The 24908-nt window shown below is 42.9% G+C and overlaps 1 protein-coding gene across 1 annotated transcript in view; it reads right to left on the bottom strand.

Annotated features, from left to right (window-relative positions):
- The window catches only part of ADARB2 (adenosine deaminase RNA specific B2 (inactive)), a 318732-nt gene that overhangs the window by 25832 nt on the left and 267992 nt on the right, over positions 1 to 24908 (bottom strand). The window contains exons 5-6 of the mRNA XM_065831151.2: positions 22264 to 22432; positions 14805 to 14956 (exon numbers count right to left, since the gene is read on the bottom strand). Coding sequence (XP_065687223.1) covers positions 14805 to 14956; positions 22264 to 22432 — 321 coding nt within the window. The remainder of the gene's footprint in view (positions 1 to 14804; positions 14957 to 22263; positions 22433 to 24908) is intronic.

Below are 24908 nucleotides of genomic sequence, written 5' to 3'. Positions count from 1 at the left end.
GAGATAAGGAGCCAATTCAGGTGAAGAAGAAGAAGCTGCAGCCCTGCAAACAGCTGTTGAGCACTTGGGGAATTTAAAGTGTATGCCAACAATTTGAGAAGAAAGGAATCTGGAACATTTCTGTGAGACTTTGGGGTCTGCTTATTTAACTTTTTATATGTCTACTTGGTCCTCTCAGTTTCCCTTAGCACCGAAGGAAATACAAAGGCCAAAGTATTGAACGCCTGGTTGTTATTGCCCTGGCCTGCAAGTACCAGAAACTGAATAATTCAGTTTTTAAAAGCATTTAGGAAGTATGTGCCAGTGCAGAGATCATTTCAGTTTCCAAACACTCGTATTAGCTCAGCCCACATGACAAACTTTGCTCCCTGTAACGTGCGCTCTGCCCAGGGTGCAGCCGAGCAGACGGCATTAGCTGATATGATTCAGGCAGCCGTGGCTGGTGTACGCTCACCCTGGGATACACTTCCACAGCACTGATAAGGGGTTTTAGCTGCTCAACTGCTGTTTAATTCAATGGATAGGGTGTGACTAAAACCCTGTGGTGTACTGCCTGTCTTGGGCTGCTCATGCTACTGGGGTAGTTGGCGCACATGTTGCAAAAGATGATCTGTAGTGTTTATATAAAATATTAATAAGCAAAGATCTGAATACTTTCAGATTGATAACGACTAAATAAATCCAGATTGACAATTCAAACACACTTTTTTTTTTTAGCATGTCAATAAGTAGAACAGGAAGATACAAATTTTTAACAAAGATGAGGCTACATGTGTTTTGCACTGGAGCTGCTGACAGACTCTAGCACATAAGCTGCTTGCCAGCAGTAAAAATACACAGTCCACTTGCTGGCACAGCCTGCTACAGATAATTTTAAAGCAGTCTCAGAAATATATTTATTTATGCAATTTAAAGTCACAAACTACAGCCTACTGCTGTTCAGTATGATCAAAGCATCAGCGACTATGAGCATTTCTGATCTTTGCTGTGCTGGTTCTCCAACTGCTTAATCTCAGCTAATTGCAGGGGAGAAGGCGTCTGAGGATGCCACTTCAACCAGAACAAAATGTCAATTCAAACCGGAATTGGAAAGGACAAATTTAAAAATCATTTGGAGTGGATTTATGATGTGTGCTACACTCAGATGTGGAAATTACTCCTGAGAGTTCCTAAGATAAAAAGGCACTGGATTGTTAATTATCGGATTATAAATTAACACAGGTGCCCTGTATTTAAAATCAGTGAAACCCACTGATTTCAAGGCTCACCCCTTATTTTCATATTTTCTCCAGGACCAGTTCTGGCTCAAATGTTAATGAAGAAAGCCACTCCATATTTATTATTTAGCTGAAGAGTGAAGAGGAAATGGACGGTGATTAAACAGAATCACACGAGTAAGGCTCTGTCTGGAATTTTGCATGACTGCCTCAGAGGTTCATTTTCTATTTCCTTGCTTCAGTGGAGGCTGTTCTCTCCTCATGAAGGAAGAAATAAAACAGCCTATCTTGCATTTTTTTCAGTGCTGGATCCTCCATTCATCAGTGTGGTTTATAAAGCTTCCTTAGAGTGGTTTGAAACAAAGAGGTGGAAAGAGAAGTGTTAACATCTGATTGCCTTTGTATTTTGATGGTTATTAGAGATGCATCTTCCTCAAGCAGATGCTGAATAAATGTACAGTATTGCTGGTTCTGGGAGTGTTGAAGTGAGCATCACGGCAGCTGAAGGCTTTGGATGCATCTCCTACGCTGGGTAGGGTGGCTGGTCAGATAAATCTCTGCTGCATCGTGCTTTAGTGACCAGCAGAGAGCAAGGCTAAAACACAGTGGGTCAGTATTCGAAAGCAAGAAACTTTCGGGATATTCTGAAAGAAGACTGGATTTAGAAAAAAAGAATAGGTCCCCTCACAGTGTGCAAAGCTGAATCGTGCCTCTGAAGGGCAGGAATCCTCACATCAAGGGCCAGGCAAGTAAAAGCTGTGGTCTTGTCTGAGGGTCTCTGCAGCTGCCTCTGTGATGAGTACAGGGATGCATCCTTCTCGGGAGGAACCACAAGTACTCGGCTTGCATGAGTTAAAAGTACGTTGATGTGAATCTCTTAAAGTCGAGATATGGCTTTTGAATATAGGCCAGGAGGGCTATTGCATCTGAATGCAGCCCCAGATGTGTTCACTCCCAGAGCCATGTAGTGCCTACCACATTGTGGTGGAGTTCAGTTCAGATCTGGGGTTTGAACAGTGTCATTAAGCCCTGTACACAAATACAAATACTAAACATATACTTTATGTGAGAATATTACAAAACCTGGGACACCTGCAGTTTGTGAAACTGAAATTAACAGTAGAAATTGAACTTGTTTTATCTTTTTCCTTCTCCCTGCATCTTTCCTGGCTGAAATCCTGGTTTTGGATGGCTACCAGGTATCTCATTGCCTGATAAAAGATGTTACCTTCAGCACATTATTCTTTCTCCTCATTGTTTATCTTCCAATAACATTTCTGAATCATTCTTCTTTCATATTTTTTCATTTGCCAATAGTTTTGAGTGATGTACAGGCAAGGTGTGAAAACAAAGCCAATTTGCCCATTTAAAGCTCATCAATATGTGACATTTAATGTACCTCTCATCAAAAGAATCTGTGATGGGAAAAAATTGAAGTTTGAATCCAAAAGAACAGAAAGGAAATGTCTGCATTACTTGTCCTTATCTGTTTTAAGTACATATAAGTGTACTAATATAATAATTATGTACTAATAACATAATTGTGTTTTCTTTTGGTTTGAACTGTTTAGTTAGAGATAGTAACTGTAGAAGAGTATAAGAATGGTACCCCATCGAAGTTTACAGTTGAGTGTTTTAATGAAAACTCCTCATTTTGGTCCATCAAAATGCCTCCATATATCATCACTGAGGGTGGAAATTTCATCTGTTCAGGGGACATAACACTTTTATGAAGACTTTTCATGATTTTTGTAGAATAATATGAAATGTGTTGCATGCTCGTCTTAGGGAGAGGTGCTAGAATGCCTTCATGAAATAACTACTAGAGTGAAGAATGGCATTATAACACATAAATGTTTTTTACCTTTGGATTAGTTTCTAAGTAAGCCCTAGTCTCTCAGCAAACTTTAGACTTTTGAGACAAAAAAAATAAATCTGAGAAATAGATCAAAACATGTACCCTACAAACTAGTTTTCTGTAATGTCTGTCTTTGAGGAACACCTGGGATCAAATTGTGAGTAACTAGTTAAAATTATCTTTAAAAAAATTGCTGTCAATAAAGTCATGGACCATTTTCTCTAAGAGTTATAAATAGTTGTTACAGGCAAAGAAGAATGAGCAGTACTGGGTCAGGCAAGGAGGACATCCCTGATGCCACCCACAAACCCAGGCTGTAGACTACGACCTGCTCTGGAGTAGAAATGCATTAGTATGTTGAAGTCAAAAGTGTGAGGTTTATGAGTGGAATTAAGATTCTGTGCATGTGGCAATCAAGAAAAGTATAACTCAAACACTTCAAGATTATTGCATTTAATTACTAATTGCTCCTCTCATCTAAAATCAGATGTGCAATGCTGTTGCTTTGGAAGTGCAGCTGCCCCCGCAGAGCGAAGTCTGGAGACCTGGCAGAGGGTTGCGCTGGCACCGTGAACTTCACAGTGGGGAAAGCTGCGGCCTCTGAAGCCTTCATGAAACTCTTCACCAGAGACGAGGGCACATTAGCTGATGTTCAGCCATGACCAGCTCATCTTTGACAGCGTGAGAAGCTGCTGCTAGTGTCCAGTCAGTGGCCAAGCAAGGCCAGGGCAGTGGCTGGAGACAGTATCCAGAGATTGAGATGCCTCATCAGTCGAGCCAGTGGGGATTAGTTGTTCACCTATGTCCTAAGCTATGCATCATTGTATCTTCTTCCTTTTTCTTTTTTTTTTTTTTTCAATGAAAACTCTTTTCTCTTAAAGCTAGGCTCTATCTTTTAAATATACTTTGCATGAAAAATTGTCAACATCACTGGAATTGCCCATTTGGTGACAATTCTCTTCCCTACCATGTTTTAATCAAAAAGTTTACACAAACATAAAGGGAATGTGTTATTCATCATAACCCTCTTTCTTTTATCAACAAAACATGCTGTTATTCATGTGGCTTTGGGATTTTTGTTGTTGTTTGGAAATCGAGATCTTCAAGAGTGATTTAAGAAAAATGTTGTGAAAGAAGTCAGCAAAATGAGAAAACAGAAAATGAGCCCCATGAGACAGAAACAACAACAATCTGTCAATAACATTGACAGACATTCAGCCTCACTGTGGCTGGAATGAGCCTAGAGAGGCTGTGGTTCCTGCTGTATCACCAGATATACCCTAGTTCAACTTCAGCTTCTAGCTGGAGAAATTCAATCTAGATCATTATGAAAAAGTCCCTGTCGGCCTTAAAAACCTGTGGATTGCAATTACTAAATTATTCTGAATAATGATACAATAGTGCTTGGAATACATAGTGCTTTTCATTTCAATATCCTGCTCTGAGCAGGATTGCCCTTTCTCAAAGTTGTGACAGCTGCATATCTTTTATTGCCATTTTAGAGGTATGGAAATAGAAATGACTAGAGTGAGTTGCTCAAGGCTAGTTAGAGAAGTACCGGCAGAGTCATGGTTAGGATGAAATAGTTTGCCGCTCTTACACAGCTGTTTTCAGATTTCTCTCTTCATAAGACTCCAAGCAACTCCCCAGAAGTCTATAAGGGCTTTCACAAGTCCCACAGAGATCTTAACTGGACCTGGAGTTGCCTGTCAAGCTTTACAAAACTCAGCTCATGAACTTTACCTGTGACTCCCACTCAGTGGAAGGGTAAATTAGACCAAATAGAACTGAGTGGGTGTAGTTTTTACCCACAGGGATTTTTTCCAACTATGTTTTGATCTGTTCCACCCAAAATATGTACTGTAATTAGGTGCAGATCTCTAGCGGGCTATTGGATGTTGCAGGTAGAGCTGGGACATCTATGTCCTGGAGTATGCGGTCTCTTAATCCTTGCTGCAGAGGATCTTGGAGAACTTCAGATATTATTGTTCCTTGTCCTGGACAAATCTGGGGACAAACAGCTTTTCTTGATGAAATTTTCTACTACTATTCTGAAAGCTTTTCAGCCGTGGCCTTTTGCTGACTAGTGTAGCCTTTTTATCACATCTGAACATTGCGTCCAAATGCAGTGTTTTACAAAGCAGCAAAACCCATAACAAAGCAGAATCAATAAATACAGTGTAATTCCCTTTGGCAATTCAAGCATTCTGTTAAAATTAGGATCTGATTATAGCTGTGGAAACCTGTTTTCCTGAATTCTAACAAACACATTTTGCTTTACAGGAAAGCTTTTCAAAGCTGTGGCCAATGCTGGCTTTGAGCAATTCATAGTTTCCAGCATATTCTTTCTCTTTTCCCAGATAGGCACACACTGCAGTGACAACATCCTTGTAAAGAATATTATTTTCTACTTTAAAACTCCCCCTGAAACAACAAAACGCAAATAAGCAAAAGCAGCCAAGAATATCGCAAGGAGAGGGAATTGGGACATTTTCAATGCATTATCAAAGCCAAAGAATTTTCTCATGACGTATCAGTTCTGACAAAGTTTTATAACAGAGACTGAAGAAAGGGAGCTCTCTAGCTCTGCTGACAGTGAATTCAATGAAGTCCTGATCCAGGGCTTGGGAGATATATGTTCAAGTTTTTCTTTGAGCCTAAGTGGGCTTGAATGAAAAAGCTCATCCTGAACTAGGCATGGAAGCAAATTAAATAAAGTTTTTTTCTAGTCCTTGTTACTGTGCTGCTGATTGGGAAACACGAAAAAGGCAGGATGTGATACCAATTTCACATAATTATTTTATCTAAAAAAATTGCCTAACAAGTTTTGATTTCTTTCCAGCCAGTCAGTACTTAGAGACCTGGAAGTTGCTCATGAAGTGGTGGTTATTCACTAGTCAGTTTTATCAAAATGCCACTAAAAACCTAATTACCGAGCCTGGTGGACATTAATAATGAAATATGAAGCAATGGCAAACTTTCATAGGCTGATTCATTGGCATGGAAAGTTTTCGCACTTCCAACGCAGCAAAACAAGAGCCTCTTTTAGAGGTGCATGCTGGGGTCTAGCATGATAATACTAACAACAAACCCATGAGTGCTCTTCTAAGCCTGGAGACAGCTGGTTTCTCTGTCAGGTTTCGGGGCTAGAGCTGGCCCCAGGGACTGGCAAAGGGCTTAGCATGGCAGGCTGTGTTGGGCGTCAGACCTCCCCTTTGGATTACCAAAAGCGACAGGATTTCCGGTAGCCACAACACATGGACCACATAATCGCAGACCCTTTGGCACTGTTACTTTGTCTGAGCAATGGATCCATCTGAGTGTGGAGACGCAACAGCTACTGCTTCGGCAGTTTTTCCCTCAGGTGGCATCAGAAGGGCTGCAGGGTTCACAGCAAAGGGTTTGGGCCAGTCCCCATTTCTACTTGTCCTGGTCCCCCAACGTGGACCTTTCCTCCCTCCTCCATCTTATCCCTCCTCTGCAGCCCTGGATGAGCAGGGAGTGAGCAGGAGATGCTGGGGAAGGAAAAGCTTCTTGCAGCACTGGAGATAGCTCAAACCAGTACCTGAAGGTCCTGTGTGAGTGCTGTGCATTGGAAGAAGGAGAGGGGCTCCACTAATCTCAAAGCTTTCCAGAGGGCCCCATCCCTCACAGGTCTTATGTTGCTGTCTCTTGCCAACTATACCATCGAAGATAAACATCACAGACCCTCTTCTCCCCAGATTTTCCCATCATCACTGTAGCCCTTCTGTCCCAAGGTCCCACTGATCCCTCTCAGCCACACTTCTCCTGAAAGCCCTTTGCTCACCTTCCCCAGAAGAAGAAGTCTCCTCCACAGTCCAAGCATGGACTTATGTTGAATGTTGGGAAGAAATCTTTGAACTGGATACACAGAGCACCCCCTCCACAGCTGGGAAGCCCTGAGCTAAATCAGACCACTGCTCAGACCTGCAGTGCTTGGAGGGACAGAGGGCTGGGCTGGGCTGGGCTCTGCCATCATCTTTATCCATCCTGGCCAGGAGTGCACTTCACCTCTGCTCCCAGCCACGGGTGATGTGTGTAAGTGATGGAGAGCACTAACCAGAGGTGACAGTCCTGTCACTGTGCTTTCCCTCCCAAGTTACCTTGAGTGAAAGCCGCTGCACTCTGAAACAGTATTTCAGCAGTGTGGGAGGTTTGAGTTAGAAAACAGGACAACTACATACAAAACTGCTGACTACTAACAGTCCTGAGATGAGACATAAGCTTCTTGATAGAACAGCTTATAGTTAACTATGGAAAGTCTTTGTATTTTCTCTGTATTCCTCTGTATTTAGTTGGGTAAACTGAGGCTGTGTCAGTGGTACATGCAGGCAGGGGCCATCGCTTCAACAGGACTTGATCTCAAAGGAGGCTCACAAAGGGTGCTGTGCCCACACTCCAAACCCAAACCTTTTGGATCCATCTCAGTTCAGTCTTAATTAAGTGAAAGGACAATTTCTCCTCATCTTCTTTAATAACCAGTTCCCTAGTCCCTGAAGTAATCCAACAGCCTCATGCTGTGTCTGCAATTTCTGCAGCATCCTTTACATGACAAAGCAATCTGGACTGACCACAATAATTCATCCAGTGCTAGGATTATTTCTCCTGAGGCAGTGTTCAGCATTACAGTCTACAGTGTTGCATGTATTTTTTTTTTTTAATGTTACTTCCGGGCATGGTCCTCTATGATAATTTTGTTCTGAGGTCCCCCAAGGTATTGTTCTGCTCAGTCATATGAAAAATAGGAAAATAATGCACCTTCATCCCAATTCCACAGACAGGCCATTCATCAGCATAAAATCAACTTTACAGCCTAGGAGGAAGCTGCTGCATGCACTGAATAGCTACAAATATCCAATATGGTCTACCAACCTGCAGCAGGCCAGTAGCCACGATAGAGCCATACGATACCTGAGAGCACTTGTACAACAGCAACAAATAACAGTGTCCAAGCCCAGGGGATGACCTATGGTTGGTTACTCTCCATTTTTGTAACAGAGGCAGTATATCAATTTGTTAGGACCTTCATTTTCTTGTAGTTACAGGTATCTAATTTCAGATCACTGAGTTATTTAGATGGTTCTTGCAATCCCTTCCACTCTTTATCATCTACTCACAGGAGCAGAATTTGTCCATTTAAATAAAACATGGGATTGGCAGAAGGAAGGTACAGGTTTCTTCCCTTCGTGCATTCAATACTGTTCATCAAGCCCGATGCTTTTGAGAGCTATCTTAGCCCAGGTGCCCTCCTCATCATATTTGCATTCTAATATCTGCCTGCAAGACCCTGAATGCAGAGCTTTAGGGTTGACCATCTCTTGGCAATCACAGGAGATTAATTGTGTCCATCTCCAAGAGATGTACAGGCTTCTTAGACGACTTCTGTTTGAATCTGTCCCTCTCCAGCCACTTTGCTCAGGATATAACCTCCAGGGAGTCTGATCTGGGATTCATATACTGATGCAATCTGGGTCAGCCCCATCTGAACACAGAGTGAGGAGCAGGGTGTGAGCAGGGCAACCCTTTGATGCAGCCTCAGATTTGGGGGTTAACAGAGAACATTTTACCTGAGAACTGGATGTGAAATCCAGCAGCCAGAGTCACAAGCAGGGAAATCACAGGTTTGCACAGTGAAAGTACACTTGAAGTAAGAAGTGCAAACTTGTCTTTCTGGGTACTCTTCAGTTCCTCAACTTCTCTGAAAACTGCAGAGCACATCTCCCCATCACACCACCTACCATGGCAATGATCCAGCTCACGTGGTTGTGAGCGGATCCTGTTTAGATGAGAGCTCTGTCAAATGTGTGTGCATGAGAGCTTCGGCACAGCTGTAGGTTAATAGAGAAGCAGGAGGAAGACCCCATGTGGAGCAGATGCAATGGTGTGTTTCAGACCTAAAGGGAGCATGGGATAAAACAGGAGCTGGGCTATCAAGGAGTCAATGGCACAAGGCAATACAGCATGTTAGCAAGAGATAGAAAAGCAGCCCAAGGGAGAAGAATGAAAACAAGCCCTGGGGCAGATTCTGTTTGTCTGTTTGGCAGTCCATGTAGTAAAAAAGAGAGAGTGCATCTCTAGAAGAAAGATGGACAATGAGGTAAAATCCTGTCAGGAAAGGAGGAGCGTGGATGTGGAGAATTTATTAGCTCATTTTTTTAAGCAATTAATTTTGCTTTTCAAGAGGCTCTTAAAAAAAAAAAAAGTCAATGAGTCAAGAAGCCCTAAATTAGGTAAGAAGGTACTTTAGCAAATCAAGGGCTTGATTATTCTGTGGTTTGCCCTAGATTCAGGAGAAGGTGTAAAATACGCATCAAATATAACAGGGCTATCTACCTCCATGACTGCAGCTCCACCTCATGAGCTGGAGTGTGTGTGCTATAATGGAAAACAGAATCATAGAATCATAGAATAGTTTGGTTTGGAAGGGACCTGTACAGATCATCTAGTCCAACCCCCCTGCCATGAGCAGGGACATCTTCAACCAGATCAGGTTGCTCAGAGCCCCGTCCAGCCTGTCCTTGAATGTCTCCAGGGATGAGGCATCTACCACCTCTCTGGGCAACCTGGGCCAGTGTTTCACCACCCTCATTGTAAAAATTTTTTTCCTTGTATCTAATCTGAATCTACCCTCTTTTAGTTTAAAACCATCACCCCTTGTCCTACCATAACAGACCTGCTAAAAAGTCTTTTCCCATTTTTCTTATAGGGCCCTTTCAAGTACTGATAGGCGGCAATAAGGTCTCCCTGGAACCTTCTCTTCTCCAGGCTGGTCATTTTTTGGCCCTCCTCTGCCTCCCCCTGAACAGGTCCATGTCTTCCCTGTGCTGAGGACTCTGAGGTTGGACACAGTGGTCCAAGTGGGGCCTCACCAGAGTGGAGTAAAGCATCAGCCCCCTTGAAACCTCCAGGAAACCCATATTAACTTGGTGCTGTGACACTGCCCTCAGGAGAAGTCCTAAATGCAGGCATACATTGCTCAAATGTACACGAAGGCAGAAGATACCAGAAAAAGAGATGTTATCCCAGGCTCTCTGACCTACAGCACTGAACTGAAGCATGAGCAGAGGCTAAGCGTGTGAAAGAACAATTAAGAGGTGGTGAGGACACTGGGAACATGCTGCCCCTTCACCATATATCTGTGCTACAACCTTGTGTGTGACCTTGGAAAATGATGAAGAGAAAAGAGTCTTGGGAAGGAGACTGGCTGGAAACAATGAGCCAAGACAAACCCATAAGAAAATCGCACAACTGTCTGAAACTACATTGGCATTTCCCAGCCTCCTGTTCCTGCAACACCACTGACCCCGGCTGGTCTCTTCTCCTACTGTCACCTGCTCCTGCACCTCTCCCCTCATCCTCCTCACCTACTCTAAGATTGTTCCTGCCTCTCCCAAAGCTCCAATTTTTCTTACATGCCCCCATAAGCTCTTCCAGCTTTGTGACCTATAGACACCAAAAAAGAGCAAGAAACCACCCCATGCTCAGAGCAGCCCTGGTCCAGCTGGATTTTACCTCTCTTTTAGAGCTGCCTAAGCACATATCAACAAACAAATCAGCTCACCTCTGATCAAAGAGGGGCATTGTTGCAAATCAAAAGGAGATTTTATCTTTTTGTCCCTAATCCCTTACCTTCTTGCACAAACCTGACATGAGTGCAGGCTCCCTGGACCTCTCTTCTGCACTGCAGATATTCACATGAACCGTGGTAAAGCCAGGTTTTTACATGTGCCGCTAACTTGGTGTCCTGCTGTACAAGTCAGTTCAAAGAACTGCCTGAACATTGCCATCAAGAACAGATGGACAATGACTTGGAGAGAGGCCTGAGGAGGAGAATTGTGTTGCACAGTTCTGTCCGATCTGGGGACAATAGCTGCTCTCCAGAAGATGGATTTTCACCTGCTGTTTCAGCCAAACTTGCCCCTCACCTCCACCCTGTTACTAAGGCCAACAAAGAAGAGCATGTGCAGAGGCTCGCCAAGGGTCTTGAGGTCACCCAATGGACCAGAAGGAGACCCCTGAAAGTGAGGCCACGCAGGCGCAGATGGGTTCCGGCAGGCGAAGCGGAGGTTCTTTGAGCCTGTGCAGTTAAGCATGGATTGTGAAACAAAGGCGGAGATTGGCCTTGACCCATGGGAGTGAGGGGGGGTGAAGAAGCATAAAAGATGACTCCCGACTGGACATCGTTGAGATCTCCCCACCAAAGGATCATGGATCACAAAGGAGGACTGTCAGGACACTGTTTGAGATCTGGGACCATAGGGACGCCTTTGGAGCCATGGTGGTCACCACCCCTCTTTCCCCCTTTTATTTTTCTTTTGTTTTTTCTCTACTTTCTTTATCGCATGCCACTTTATGGGTAAAATAATAAAGTAACACTGTTTGATTCAATTGTAACCCCTTGGCATTTTGGTTGCCTTAATTTTGCGCTTTGAGATCAAGGTAAACGAACCATCACGAGTCCATCACCTAATGGACCGTGACACCTGCACTATCTAGTGAAACGTAAACTGGATTGCAAGCACATGTTAGCTCATCTCCTTCCCTACCAGAACAAAGCTCATAAGAAGGAAATGTGAGGCCTCCCTGAGGGTGCTGGGAAGACATAGTGGATAATATGAAATTTTTGGAAGCAGATTTGAGAAGTGGATTTTACTCACTCCCTATATTGATAAAGGCTTATCATATTCCTTTGCAAAACCAGAAACCACATGGTGAGACACCGTTTTTAAATGTTAATGCATCTTTAGAGAATAATCAGTACTGTTTGATGGCTTGCGCTAGCTCTAGGAGAGGCGTCTTTGTTGTTTAAGAAATGAAGCAGCATTCATCTGGAGTTTCTTGTCATTACTGGATGAAAGAAAGGTTATTTCTTTAGTAAAAAAAAAAAAAAAAAGATGATCTGAATGATAAACACTATAAAATACTTATCTTCCCAGATGCCTTTGGGATAATATGAGCTAAAAGGAAATGCTTATCTCACTGAAGGAGAGCTTTTGGCCACATAGCTTTTTATACAGTGCTAAGTTATTTTTAGAGCACAGGACGAAGGTAGAGGGATTTGCTTAAAAGAGTGAAATACAAACCAGATGTAGTGCCCCCTCAAATCCTGCTGCTGAATCATGGTGTAACCTTGGGTAAGCCACAGAGCCCTTTCTGCCTCAGTTTCTGCACTGGGACAACAGCTGATGTCATAACTGACATGAAAAGTATATTTGTGACCACCTACAAGTTAACTTGTATGGCTGTCAGGTGTTGCACGATTATGTATTTTTCAACACACCTTCCTGTAGGTACCATTATCTAAAGAAGCATTCCCTCATTAGCTGGCAGATTTATGTGCCGTCTGAAGCAATCCATGAGCCATGAGGTTCACCTCCAGGGCTGGGTTCAGCTGCACAGCAATAGGCAGCACTGGCCATCAGCTGCCCAGAGCACCCGCTTCCTCATGCATGAAAGAGCAGCATCCATCCTGGACAGCCTTCGGTTGTTTTCAAGAATGTATCGTGTTTCAAAAATGATTACAAATTTTAGTTCTTCCACTCCTGATGTCAAGCGAGGGTTGTCCCAGGAACCCTGCCCTCTAGAAAATGTGAGGGACTTTAACCAAGTATGAAGCCTTTTTAGATATCTCTCGATAAACACGTAAAGTGGGAGGCAAAAAAATCACTATTCATTTTCTATGTTGACATGGACATTTTTAATTTTGTTTTTCAGGTGATGTTACGTCTCCTTGTTTTGTTACCTCATCAAGAATTTGTACATTTGATGTTTGCCTTTTAGACATTTATTTGCTTTTCTTCATTTTATAAACCCTGCTGACAAAATGTAGAAATCATGCCAGGCAAGGAAGTATATTTCCTTCCTGAATAGGTGCATTCTGCTTTCTCGCCCCAGTAAGCTGCTTTTTCACACATGACAAAAAGATTCCAGTCTGGGGAGAATAATACCTAATCGTTAATAAATAACTTGTACAAATAAGAACCAGGAGTGAAACTAATGTTGGATGGATTTGCCCATGAGGAAGTTAGGCCGTTGCGTGACCTTGGATGATTAATTTTACATTCCTGTGTCTATGTTTCCATGTCTATCCATTCTTCTGTCCTGCCTGCTTCACATTCAAGGTAGTCAGGGCAAGGACTGTTTCTCATTATTTGTACATTTAGTATCCAGCACTATGGGTATTACAGCACTGTAAAATGCATGTATGAGAAGCAATACCCAGGGGCAAAGATAAGAGTGCACCTTGTGCATTGTGCATGGAGTGACAGACACATGTGATAACAGGACACAGACCTCTCGAGTCCCCTATCCCTTTTAGGGGACATTCCCTGGAGCTTGGCAAGGGCAAAACTGGTGCAATGGACATACAATAAGGACATGCTCCTGTCATAGTGGGGTAATGACCGGGATAGGCATGTTTGAGGGGTGAGGAGATGAGAGTACCAGGTCATGTGTTGGAGGCGGGATGTCTCTTCATGGACAACAAGCTCTGCAGGTCCACACTGATTCATCCACACTGTTTCAAGACCTATTTCTTTTTCCCCGCTTGGAGGATTTCCTCTCTCTAGAGAACAAACCCCTGGAAAACCATGTTTCTGCTTAAATGTTGTAGGTATGGGCCTAGGGACTCCCAGGCTGGCCTGGTGGGCTCCATCTAGTCCATCTGCCATGCAGTGACCATGTGATTGATCTGACATAGACAGGGTGGCCTGGGAAGGATCCCTTCCTGAAGGGTCCTAACATTATGCGCTGCAAAGGTATGTGGTATTTGGAGAGACTTTGACCTTCAACCAACACTACAGATATGTTGTATTGTATTGTATCATATCGTATTGTATTATACCATATCACTATGCCTCAGACTTCAGCTGCAGCAGCCTAGATAGCTCAGGTTTGGTGTACATGCAGCCCTTCAACCCATATGTACTGCCTAAACCTTGAGAAAAATCCATGTATCTCCAGCTGGAGACCTGATCCTCTGGTCTAGCCCATGGCTGTTCCTCCAAGTGTCTCTTAGATCATAAGGATCCTTCCCAAGGCATTTATTTACTGCCAGGGTTTTATTTCCTGCTGGGCTTTTAAGGATGGGTTTCCTAGCAGAGATAGTGAGCCTGGGGCATGCAGAGCAGTCTGCCACTGCCTTAGAGTCATAGAGTCATTTCAGTTGGAATTGACCCTCAAGATCATCGAGTCCAAACATAACCTAACTCTGTCACTAAACCATGTCCCTAAGAACCTCGTCTACAGATCTTTTAAACACCTCCAGGGATGGTGACTCAACTACTTCCCTGAGCAGCCTGTTCCAACACCTGACAATCCTTTCTGTGAAGAAATTCTTCCTAACATCCAAGGAACCTTCCCCGGTACAATTTGAGGCCATTTCCTCTCATCCTATCACTTGCTACTGGGGAGAAGAGATGGACATCCTCCATGCTACAACCCCTTGACAGACAGCCTTGCTCAGCTCTGATTTTCCCTGCATACCTTCCCCCAGTACGTGGGACTAAGCACCAGTTGCACAGACACACACACGCCACGCAGCTCACAGTGTTTCTGCTCCTGAGTGAAACGCATTTTCTGGAATCAAATGAAGAAAAAAGGACTGAGCTAAGAAAAAACCAACCAACCAAACAAAAAAACACCAAAACAAACAAACAAAAAAAAACATGCAAAGGGAAAAAAAGAGAGGAAAGATTTTTTTTTCTTACAGTCGGTTGTGATTTCGTAGGGGGAGTTGAGGCGTGCATCTCCGCAGGGTGAGGTGCTCACGTACAGATGGAACAGGATGTTCTCCCGCAGCCTGTAGCCTCCCTCTTTTAATCGCACGAAGATTGATCGCTCCCAGTCTTCTCGCCGTTTGCTATGATCACAAAAGAGGTTCCAGGTCATTTGTTACATGCCAAATCAGAAACATTTCTGCTCTCTCTCTCTGTTTTTCTCCCTCTGTTTGTTTGTTTTTATTAGCACCTGGCATCATATATTTCGCCTAGTGACAACAAGAGAAAAACAATAAGCTTCCCCAAGTGAAGAAATGTGTGAAAGGGGTCAAAACTGTCGAAGTGCTTCTGGTTTGCTCACCTAGAATATACTCTGACAACAAAATATGTGGATTTTTGAAGGGTAACTCTCCTTCACATGCATGGATGCATAAACACACTGATTTTAAAGAGGTTCTGGTGCATGAAGCAAGGAAAAGTTCTCTTAGGCTCTTATGTGAACAAATCAGCTCTGCTCATCACAGTGCCTAGGCATGTGTTTAAATCCCATTAACATCATTGCAACTGAGATGTGTGTTTATATGCTCTGCTGAAAAGGGCCTCTAATGAAGCACCCAGATTTTATGACCTCTGTCAACCCTCTCTGTTCCCCAGGTGTTGCTTTTCTTCCCCGTTCAATCAGAGCCACTACAAGTGCTCCAGCTAAGCCAGCAACATCTTGGTCAGTTTGCATTTTTGGAAATCAGAAGCCATCCTGAAAAGTGAGGAGAAAACTTGTGTGGGCTTTTCTCAGCTGGGTTGAAAAAGATACTTATTAAGATGAGGCTTTTATCTTCGCAGTGGTTCAGCAGCTAGATGGGGACACAGCGCACATATTCCATTAGCAACAGCTGCCCGGGAGACCAAACCCTCCCAGTCCTGCAGTTTGCAGCAATAGCTCACATTAAGGCTATGCTGCCGCCCAGCTCCTCAGATGATTTACATTTGGGAAGGCATGGGTGATTTCTCTGACAGACAGCTGCCTTTAATACGTACATTTGGGTGATGGCTGTGACTGTAATTTTGAAGGTGAAAATGTGATTAGTGAAATTATGATGAAAGGCTCCTTTCCCTCTGATGCCCTGGTCTTTTCCCTCAAAAACTCAAGAGTCTTTTTGTAGGAATATCTCTGAACAGAACAGCATCTGTGGGTGATGATTTTCCTAGGAGGCTCTTAATAAGCCAGGATCCTGCCCATTTAATTCACCATAGGACAGCCCATTAACCAAGGCGATTTCTGCTGGTTTCTCTGCCTTCTCTAAGTGTAAACAGGGGTGCTTTCTACTCAGCCTCGAAGCAAATCCTTGGCTTTAATCCAAGCTGCCTCTGCCTGTTTTCTCCTGGTGCAGCCTCTGTGCTATTGAAGCTGTTCGGTTGTCACTCTTCCATGGTTTGGGTGTTTTGTCATTTTTTGATGCTGGGATGCGTTTGCTGTCAGGAGGAATTTACAGGCACATTAGCTTGCCTGTCAGGGGCAGGGAGCCACACCGGCTGTGAGCCGGGGCTGCCACATGCAGCTCCTTCATTTTCTGCTGGCTCTGGTGGAATTTCCCAGCTGCACTAATTATATTATCGCTCTGATAAAAGCCTCTGAAATAATAAAATACTTGTAAGTCCTGCTGCTTGGACTTAAGAGCAATACCAGTTAGTTTTAAATAATTCACTGCAAAATCATCTGGGAGAATACAAAGCTGTGCAGTCTTAATATCTACTATTATTGTGTTAAACCTCACCAGAGTGGGGGGCAGCTTGCGGTACTTAGAAACAGTTGCTATGTAGGGTTGGAGCAGCCATTCTTTGGGCTGGATTTCAGGAGTTCACAGTAATCAGCACCCATCCTGTTTTTATCAGTTACTGTTTTTCGCTGATTAACCTTGCTCTCTGAGCACGAAGAAGGGTCTGTGGCCAGTGAGGCTGATGGGTTGGGTGACAGACAGCTGCTCTAAAAAGAGATGGCAGGGCTGGAGGGCAAGGCAGCTTGACTCTTCCTCTGGGAGGCTGAGATCCTCCATATCACATATGGTCCTGACCTGCCTTTGGGATGGTTTTCTGCGGGCTGAACTCAAACATGAGATTCATCCTTGCACAGTTGGTGAATAGATTTAGCAATGAAACTCTGAGAGTACTGTTATAAAACAGTTTGAGATGCAATACTGTCTGCTGCGGCTTAGCAGAGAGTCTTGTGCATGGGATGCTTGGGGGATTCTAAATCCAAGGGGGACCCAGGGGGACCCATGTAAAAATGGTCCAGGTGGAGCATGAGATGCACTCTGCAAATTCACTTCTCCCCCAGAACCAGTACACTTCTGCCTTCCCTCTGGGACAGTTGTTTTGAGCTGTGAGGGGGAGAATGATTTGGCAGAAGCAGTGACACTTTGCAATGTCACTTTGCACAGCCACACACACCTGCATAAAGCAACGAACAGAGAAGGCCCCGGTGAGCCCACAAATGTCACTCATTAAAGTGTGTTTTCCACATGCTGGCAGTGGCTGAAAGAGCAGAATTTGTCCCTAAAACCTAGCCTGTTATGAATTTCTGTGGGAAAGTTAGAATTTGAGTCTGATTCAAGAGGAACATTTTAGCATATTCTTAATTCTAATCTTGTGCTTAGGTTAATTATCTAGCATAAGATACATATATTTTGAGCTGACTTGAAGAAGACTTAAGCACGTACTTATGGTTTGAGATATGTGAAACATTTTGCTGAAAAAGTCCTTCCCTCTAAAAGAGAAGCAGAGGAGCTGTTTTTAGCACGTAAATGTATGTATGGGAAATTTCTAGTACTATGTAATGTAGCATGGCATCCTAGAGAAACTAGCAGAAGGTTTAAAAACAGAGCCGTGTTCATTAAAAGGCTAGTAGGACAAAAATAAGAAATATTAGATATATAACAAGCAGCTGTTTTTCCTGGAAAAAAACTTAGCTGGTCTGGATGAAGACTATTCCTTGCTTTTTGTGTATGAAATAAACAGCCATTTGCATCTGACTTGCTGGAAGAATTTAGCTTCTGGGAAAATCGTCCCTCCAGCACCTGCAGGGTCACTACAGCAGCAGGACTGCTATGGTGCTGGTTTATTTTAAGAATAGGCTATTAGTTTTATTTTTCTTTAAAAAAGAAGAGTTGGATTTTCTTTTCTTCCATATTGGCCAGTTTGGATAAATAATTCCACTGAAATCCATGTGAATTTTACTGCCATCATTGCAAGAGATTCAGACTGTGGTATTTGTGTACTTTTCGATGGTGATTTTCAGAAAAAGCTGCTCAAAAGGTCTTTCCTGTCCTTCTTTTGTACATCAGAAAAATTACGTCTTACTTTTCATCTTTTACGTGAAAGTCTTGAGAACTGGAGGATTATGGTTGTCATAAAAATGAAATCTGGGAGTGGTAAGAGTTTTAATCAGACTGGGATAGAAGCTGTCAGGTTTTAGTTGTGCTTTTAGCTTTTATTTAACTCAAGCTCTAGACAATGAATTGTTGAAAGGAAGTTTCCTTTTGAAGTATTTGTCACTCTTGCTTCTTAGTGAGGATAAAGTTCCCCTTCTGGACCTCTCTTTCCCAAGGAAAGTCAGGAAAGCCACACCTTTAACATTTAGCAATATGAAGAGAAGGAAAAAAATAATTTACATAACACTGCAACTTTGGCTTGTGGATGGGATTGTTCTGCAGTTTAAACATTTGAAGCACTCATCCTATGCTCTTTTTATAGAAATGGAAAAAAATCTGTCCCAGTATGTGGCAATTCATCTCACCCACAATAGATACCTGAGTAGGTCTGCTGAGTCCCACTCCAGAGATGTCCATCTCTCTCCAGTGGTGACAAAAGGAGCCTTGGGGGTCTAGTTCCCACTTGACTAACTTTTTGACATCTCAAGTAAGGTGTCAAGAAGTAAATTCAACTCAGTGAATCCTCTCTCCTGGCCATTAATTCTCTGTCCTGGCCCTTGCTTTCTCCAGCCTCCTTGTTCCTGCTTTTTGAAGCCTCCAAGCTACACTCGGGCAAGTACATGTTTTGCTTTCACTGAGGTCAATGACAACATTTGCAAATTTTGGAGAAGTGGTTCCTTTTCAAGGACAGCATCATATAGAAAAATAAGTCTTGTGTTGGAAATTCCTGAAGTTTGAAATACAGCTGAGAAGATCAATTTGAGCAGGTAGACTTGGTGGAAGAAGATTTGTGGAAAAAAAGGGAATACTCTTGAAATACTCTTGACACAACAAATTTATCTGTTCAAAACGGGGGAAGAGAAAATTTAAGCTATTTGAGGCAAAAACTATTCTTTCCTTTTTTTTTTTTTTTAAATTTAAATTTTAATTTTAATTTTTATTTTTTTTAGGTTAGGGAAACATCTTTTTGGTCTCAGTTCATATACGACTTTGTAGAACAGGTTAATGGCCTGGGAGGTGACTTTAACTTGGGTTAGGCTAACGCAAATGCATGTCAATGCAGAAGCCACCTTTGTGTTTCCCCCAGGCCTGAGGAGCTGGTGTGTGGGGAGTCCCAGTGGAGCTGAGTTAGCATGTTGGTCCTAAAAAGCCTGTCCTTTTAGCTGTGCGGTAGCACTGTGTGGTTTCTCTACCAGTGAGAGTTGTCTCTCTCTTTCTGGAGAAAAAGGGGTAAATGTGACTTCTATGTGTTTTTCATTTCATTCTGAACACCCCTTATTTTCTTGCCACATGACAAAAGTCCCAATGATGGCATAAAACTGGGTGTAGCAATAAATACTAGAATTGAAGAATATATTATAACACACAGTTTTGCTTCCCCATGGACTTTTTAGAAAGCAAAATCTGATTTGACAATATTTTCAGCTCTGTCTTTCAAAGGTGCTTAACCTTGACAATTTAAGTTGAGATTTTTATCATGCGTGTGGGTCAGGGAAGCAGTAGTGCCTGCTCTTGGCAGAACAGAGAGTGATTTGAAGTTATTGTGAACAGAGTTTGTGTTGCACTGAGGATTCTTGTAACAAAAGACTGTTAACATTGATCCAAATAAAATAATAATATGACTGAACATGTTAGGGAGGTGGATCAATACAATAGTTTAAGATACAGTGGTAGCATTTGTTTCCCAAGAGACCGTAGCACAAAGCAAGTACTAGGGCTGTTACAGTGCTGAAAATAATTTAATGTAAACTTGAAAGCAACTCAGATTGAAATAGAGAGAATATGGGTTTTGATTAAGCCCTTCCAGGCTCTTTCCCCCCTTTGTTAGCTAAGCTCATCTACTCAATATACTCTCTTGCCTTCAACACCAGCCTGAAGTGGAAGTAACCATCACTCTCGTTACTGTAGCTTCGGTGCACCAGTATTGTAGGTGCTCACAGGAACGTACCGTCCTGCTCAGATTAATCCTTGTGTCTGTGACTTGATGCAAAACCTTCTGAAGTCACTGGGAGTTTTTGCACTGAAGTTGACGGCCTTCAGATAAAGTTACATGAAAATGCAAGCAAAAATGGAGGGCAGAGTAACGATCTGTAGATGAGGCTTTTTCCTTTTCCTTTCCTTTCCTTTCCTTTCCTTTCCTTTCCTTTCCTTTCCTTTCCTTTCCTTTCCTTTCCTTTCCTTTCCTTTCCTTTCCTTTCCTTTCCTTTCCTTTCCTTTCCTTTCCTTTCCTTTCCTTTCCTTTCCTTTCCTTTCCTTTCCTTTCCTTTCCTTCCCTTCCCTTCCCTTCCCTTCCCTTCCCTTCCCTTCCCTTCCCTTCCCTTCCCTTCCCTTCCCTTCCCTTCCCTTCCCTTCCCTTCCCTTCCCTTCCCTTCCCTTCCCTTCCCTTCCCTTCCCTTCCCTTCCCTTCCCTTCCCTTCCCTTCCCTTCCCTTCCCTTTCTTCATTCCTTGGTTCCTTCCATATAATAAATACCATTTCAGCTTCACTTCTGCTCCGTTTTCATAGGATCATAGCATAATCCATGCTGGAAACAACCTCAGGTCTCTAGCCCAACCTCCTATTCAGAGCAGTTTGCCAGGTTGTTCACAGTTTCATCTACTTAGGTTTTGAAAACCTCCAAGACAGGAGAGAGACTCCACAGACCTGCTGGGTCACCTATTCCGCTGCTTGCCTATTCCCATGGGGACTGTTGTCCTAATATTCAGATTTCTCTTCTCTTGTTTCAGTGTGTGCCTGTTGTCCATCATCTTCACCTTGGTAAAGATGCCAGCTCCATCATACTGTTGACATATATTCTGCTGGGTCTGCCATCTCATCTCCAGGCTGACCAAGCCCAACTCCTTCAGCTCCTCCACATGGGCCAGACCCTGAGCATCCAGGTGGCCCCTGCTGAACCTGCTTTGGCTTCAGATGGTTGATGTCCTTCCTGTACTAGGGGACCAAAATTTCTCATGGTATTGTAGATGTGGTATAACGAGTGCTGAGTAGCGGGGGATGATCACACCCCTTGATTGACTCTTCATAGCATCCAGGATCCTGTTGGCCCTCTTTGCTGCCAGGCACACCACTGTCTCATTTTCAGCTTGCTGTTTGCCTACAAACCCTGTCCTTTTTCAGCAGAGCTGCTTCCCAGCCGGTAAGGCTCCAGCCTGTATTTTTGCAGCTCATTCTTTCTTCCTTGGTGCAGAACTTTCCATTTGTCCTTGTTGAGTTTTCTTTCAAAGTTCCCGTTGGCCTAGTGTTCCAGCCTGTCTGGATGGCAGCCCAGCCCTTGAGCATATTGACTGGTCCTCCCCACAATTTGGTGTCCTCTGCAAAGCTTACAAGCAAACACTATATAGCTTTTTCCACATTGTTCATAGACTTGAATAACAAGGTCCCAAAATAGACTCTGTGGTACCCTGCTTGTTATCAGCTTCTGGGCAGTGTATGGCTCGTTAACCATTTAAATGGTAACAAGGCGGGTTTGGCTCAAGATAGGATCAGTAATTCTTCTGTAATGACTCTACACATGATAGTGTTTTAAAACATCATAAAGGAGTGAGTGATAGCATCTTGCACTTTGGCACAAAGTTTACTCTACTGTTAACACTCATTGGTTCTCTAGTGAGTCAAAGAAGGCATTAATGATTAATAAATCACTTCCTTGAGATATTTTAGCAGCAGCAAGGAAGAAAGGAAAATATCTGCAGTGAGCAAAATGATCCCCTTCTAGTCTCTGGCCAGTGAATGTTGCTAATAATCCTGCATGTAAAGATTTGTACAAAATCATCCGGCTTCATAAAATCCAACTTTATGAGTCATATCTAATAGCTACTGGAAGAAAATCAGCTGAAGTAGAGGAGCGCATGACCCAACACTCCAGACTAACTCTCTCATTTTTTTCTGTGCAGTACATTGGTCCTTCATCAGCCAAAGACTCAGAAATAATAACATAAAGAAACAAAAAGTTCAGATGTCTGGAGGATGGATCTGTTCCACTGAAGGCTGTATAACATTCCCCAAGCATCAACAGAATTCAGTTACCTTAAGTGTAACTCCAGCTGTGAGTAGAGGAAGTGAACAAATGCCCTCCTTGCCACAATTTCTGCATGGCAGTCGTTGACCGCAAGCCCCTGGTCATTAATGTATTCCCCATTTATACATTTGGTACCCGACGACAGCACAATAACCTGAGCTTGCCTGATGTCCAAACCTGCAGGAAGAAAAACAAAAGGGTTGTGAAATCGCTGGGGGTGAGTATGATATCATAATTGTTAAAGTTCTCTCAGCCCATGCTTTGATGTGACAGCCCAGACAGCCCTAATGAGATACTTGTAAAGGTGATTATATGGCCTTTGGAATATGCAGGAATCTCACATCTCTGTGTTATTAGAATAATAAGAGCTCTATTTCAGTCTTGTTGCTAATTCCAAGATAAAAGCTTGCCAGGAAGTTTACTTGTTAAATCAATAACTACATCATAGGAGAGCACATGCTGTAGGGAGGTAATAAAGATCTCCTGCAGTGCTGATAAATGACCAGGTTTTTATGAGCTGTTGAAGCCATTTTCTGGTGGGAACACACACTCCCTGTAATGTTAGGTTTCATTGCTGTTGCACTATAAGTACTAAATAAAATGTAAGTAACACTTCTGGAGCTGCTCTTTTAAAAATTCAGAGAACAAACAGATCAGACTTTCAGTGCAGTTTCCTTTTCATTTCTTCAAGAAAGGCTACATTGGTGCCTTTTCCACTGAGGTCCCAAGGATGGAGCATTCGTCACTGAGACCAGCTTTATTCCTTCGTTGCCTCTCAACATAATGGTGAAGGCAGCCAAAAGACACGCCTTTCCTGGTCCAGATAGGCACTTTCTAGGATTAAATCCTGATTTCTTCGGAGTCAGTGGCAAAATGCTTACAGACTTCGACAGGACCTGAGTTTTACTGTAAAACGTAGCTCATTCAGCTCTGTGGACTGTTTCAAATAATAGTTAAGAATGAACTGAGCCCAAACTGAAATCGCCCGTTGAACAGTACCTTTCAGGATACATCTCTTAATACCAAAGAACCGAGTAGCAACTCTTGGGAAAAAGGACTTTTCTGGCTGACAGGTGCTTCCTCTAGAGGTGACAAAGTAGCCTAAATGTTGGACTCTGACAGCTGCACATGGCTGTGTGTAGGCATTAACACTTGTACAGTATAGCAAGTCAGACTACTGGGGTTGGCATGGCTGCACCCATGCAGTGTCACCTGAGATGTCCTCAGTGATCTGCCTAACTTTTGGTTGCTTCTCCAGGGAGGTGGGGGTGTCCAGGAGGTTCTGCGCCCTGCTCGTGTGTCTCACATCGTCATCCATAAGGTGACTCAATGGGAATGGATGCCTGTGTTTAAGCAACTGAATCAAGCCCTCAAAGCTTGTTGCATCAGTGACTAAAGAGTGGCCTGAGGCTGCAAGTACCCACAGGAGGAATGGAAACAATCTCACCATGGGCCATGGTGATGCTGTTTCTGTGATATTGCTTTAGCTGTAGAAAAGCTTCAGGCATTATTTTATAGAGTCAGCAATATTTTTTTTTTCTTATTATGGAGCCTATTGGGTGGTAGAAAAAACAAGAAATTGTAGAGATTTTCTGAGTTGTAAGCACTGTGCTTGGGGCCACGTTCTCTCATAAGATCTAATGGTATGTTGTAAGAAAGCAGCTGAATGGAGAAGGAAAATATTTTAAACGTGAAGGGCTGGTGCTGCCAGTGATGTTCCAGTTTGTAAATAGGACCAATAATACTTCATAATCTCCACACAACATTGGGACTAGTGGTGGATGCCATGCTACAGCACTGTTGCCATGCTTAATCTATATAATAGCAAAGGATAACATCATCTCATACCTATATCATTATGTTAGCTACACTTGTAGTCCAAAAGGTTTAGTAGTGTTGTCGCATCACAACATGATGCTTGTAGGACAGGTATAAGTATTGTGAAAAATTCAGTTAACCAGACCTGACTTCCTCATTGTGACAATCTCATGTAGAAGTAGTTATAGGTACTAGTGACAAAGTACACATCACTGTGTGCCTGTGCGGGAAGTGTAATCTGTATCTGTTACTACAAATGTGTCCCTAAAAAGGTGGTTGGGAGTGAAAAAAAAAGAAAAAAAAAAAGCTGTCAATCTAGAAAACCTGAGAAGTGGAGATAGGAGCACATGGGAAAATGCAGTAGAGAAATGCAGTTACAAAGCAATTGTGTTTATTCCAGTTTTATTACTAGATAAAAAGTTGAAGTGGACGAATGTCTCCTTCTGTACAAAGAAAGTTGTTTATACTCTGTACATTAGAATTGCTTTGATGTTACTTTGCTTTATGGTGTCTGCTTCCATGAGAAAAATAATAGGTATCTTAGATCAGAAACATGTCCCTCTAGTTAACTGTGTCTTTCACATGGACTAATACCAAAATTTTCATGAGGTGCTGCCTGCAACAGCAGTGTTTGGGTCCCACTCAGCATTTCAAAAAGTAGGATACCCTTTACCAAACAGTATGTAGTATTTTCTTTGGTTGGAAGGTCCATGATAAGAGTCAGGTAGTTTTAAATTCTGTTTTACTTATTTACCAGTGTAGACAGAGTCTGATTTTCCCCAGGGCAGCAGAAGTGCACCAGGAGGCAATTCCCTTGTTCAGAAACCCATGAGCC

Source organism: Patagioenas fasciata, chromosome 2 (assembly GCF_037038585.1).
Source record: "Patagioenas fasciata isolate bPatFas1 chromosome 2, bPatFas1.hap1, whole genome shotgun sequence".
Classification (NCBI taxonomy): domain Eukaryota; kingdom Metazoa; phylum Chordata; class Aves; order Columbiformes; family Columbidae; genus Patagioenas; species Patagioenas fasciata.
The sequence above is the reverse complement of the archived record's forward strand: the minus strand, read 5'-3'. Positions and strand labels throughout refer to the sequence as shown.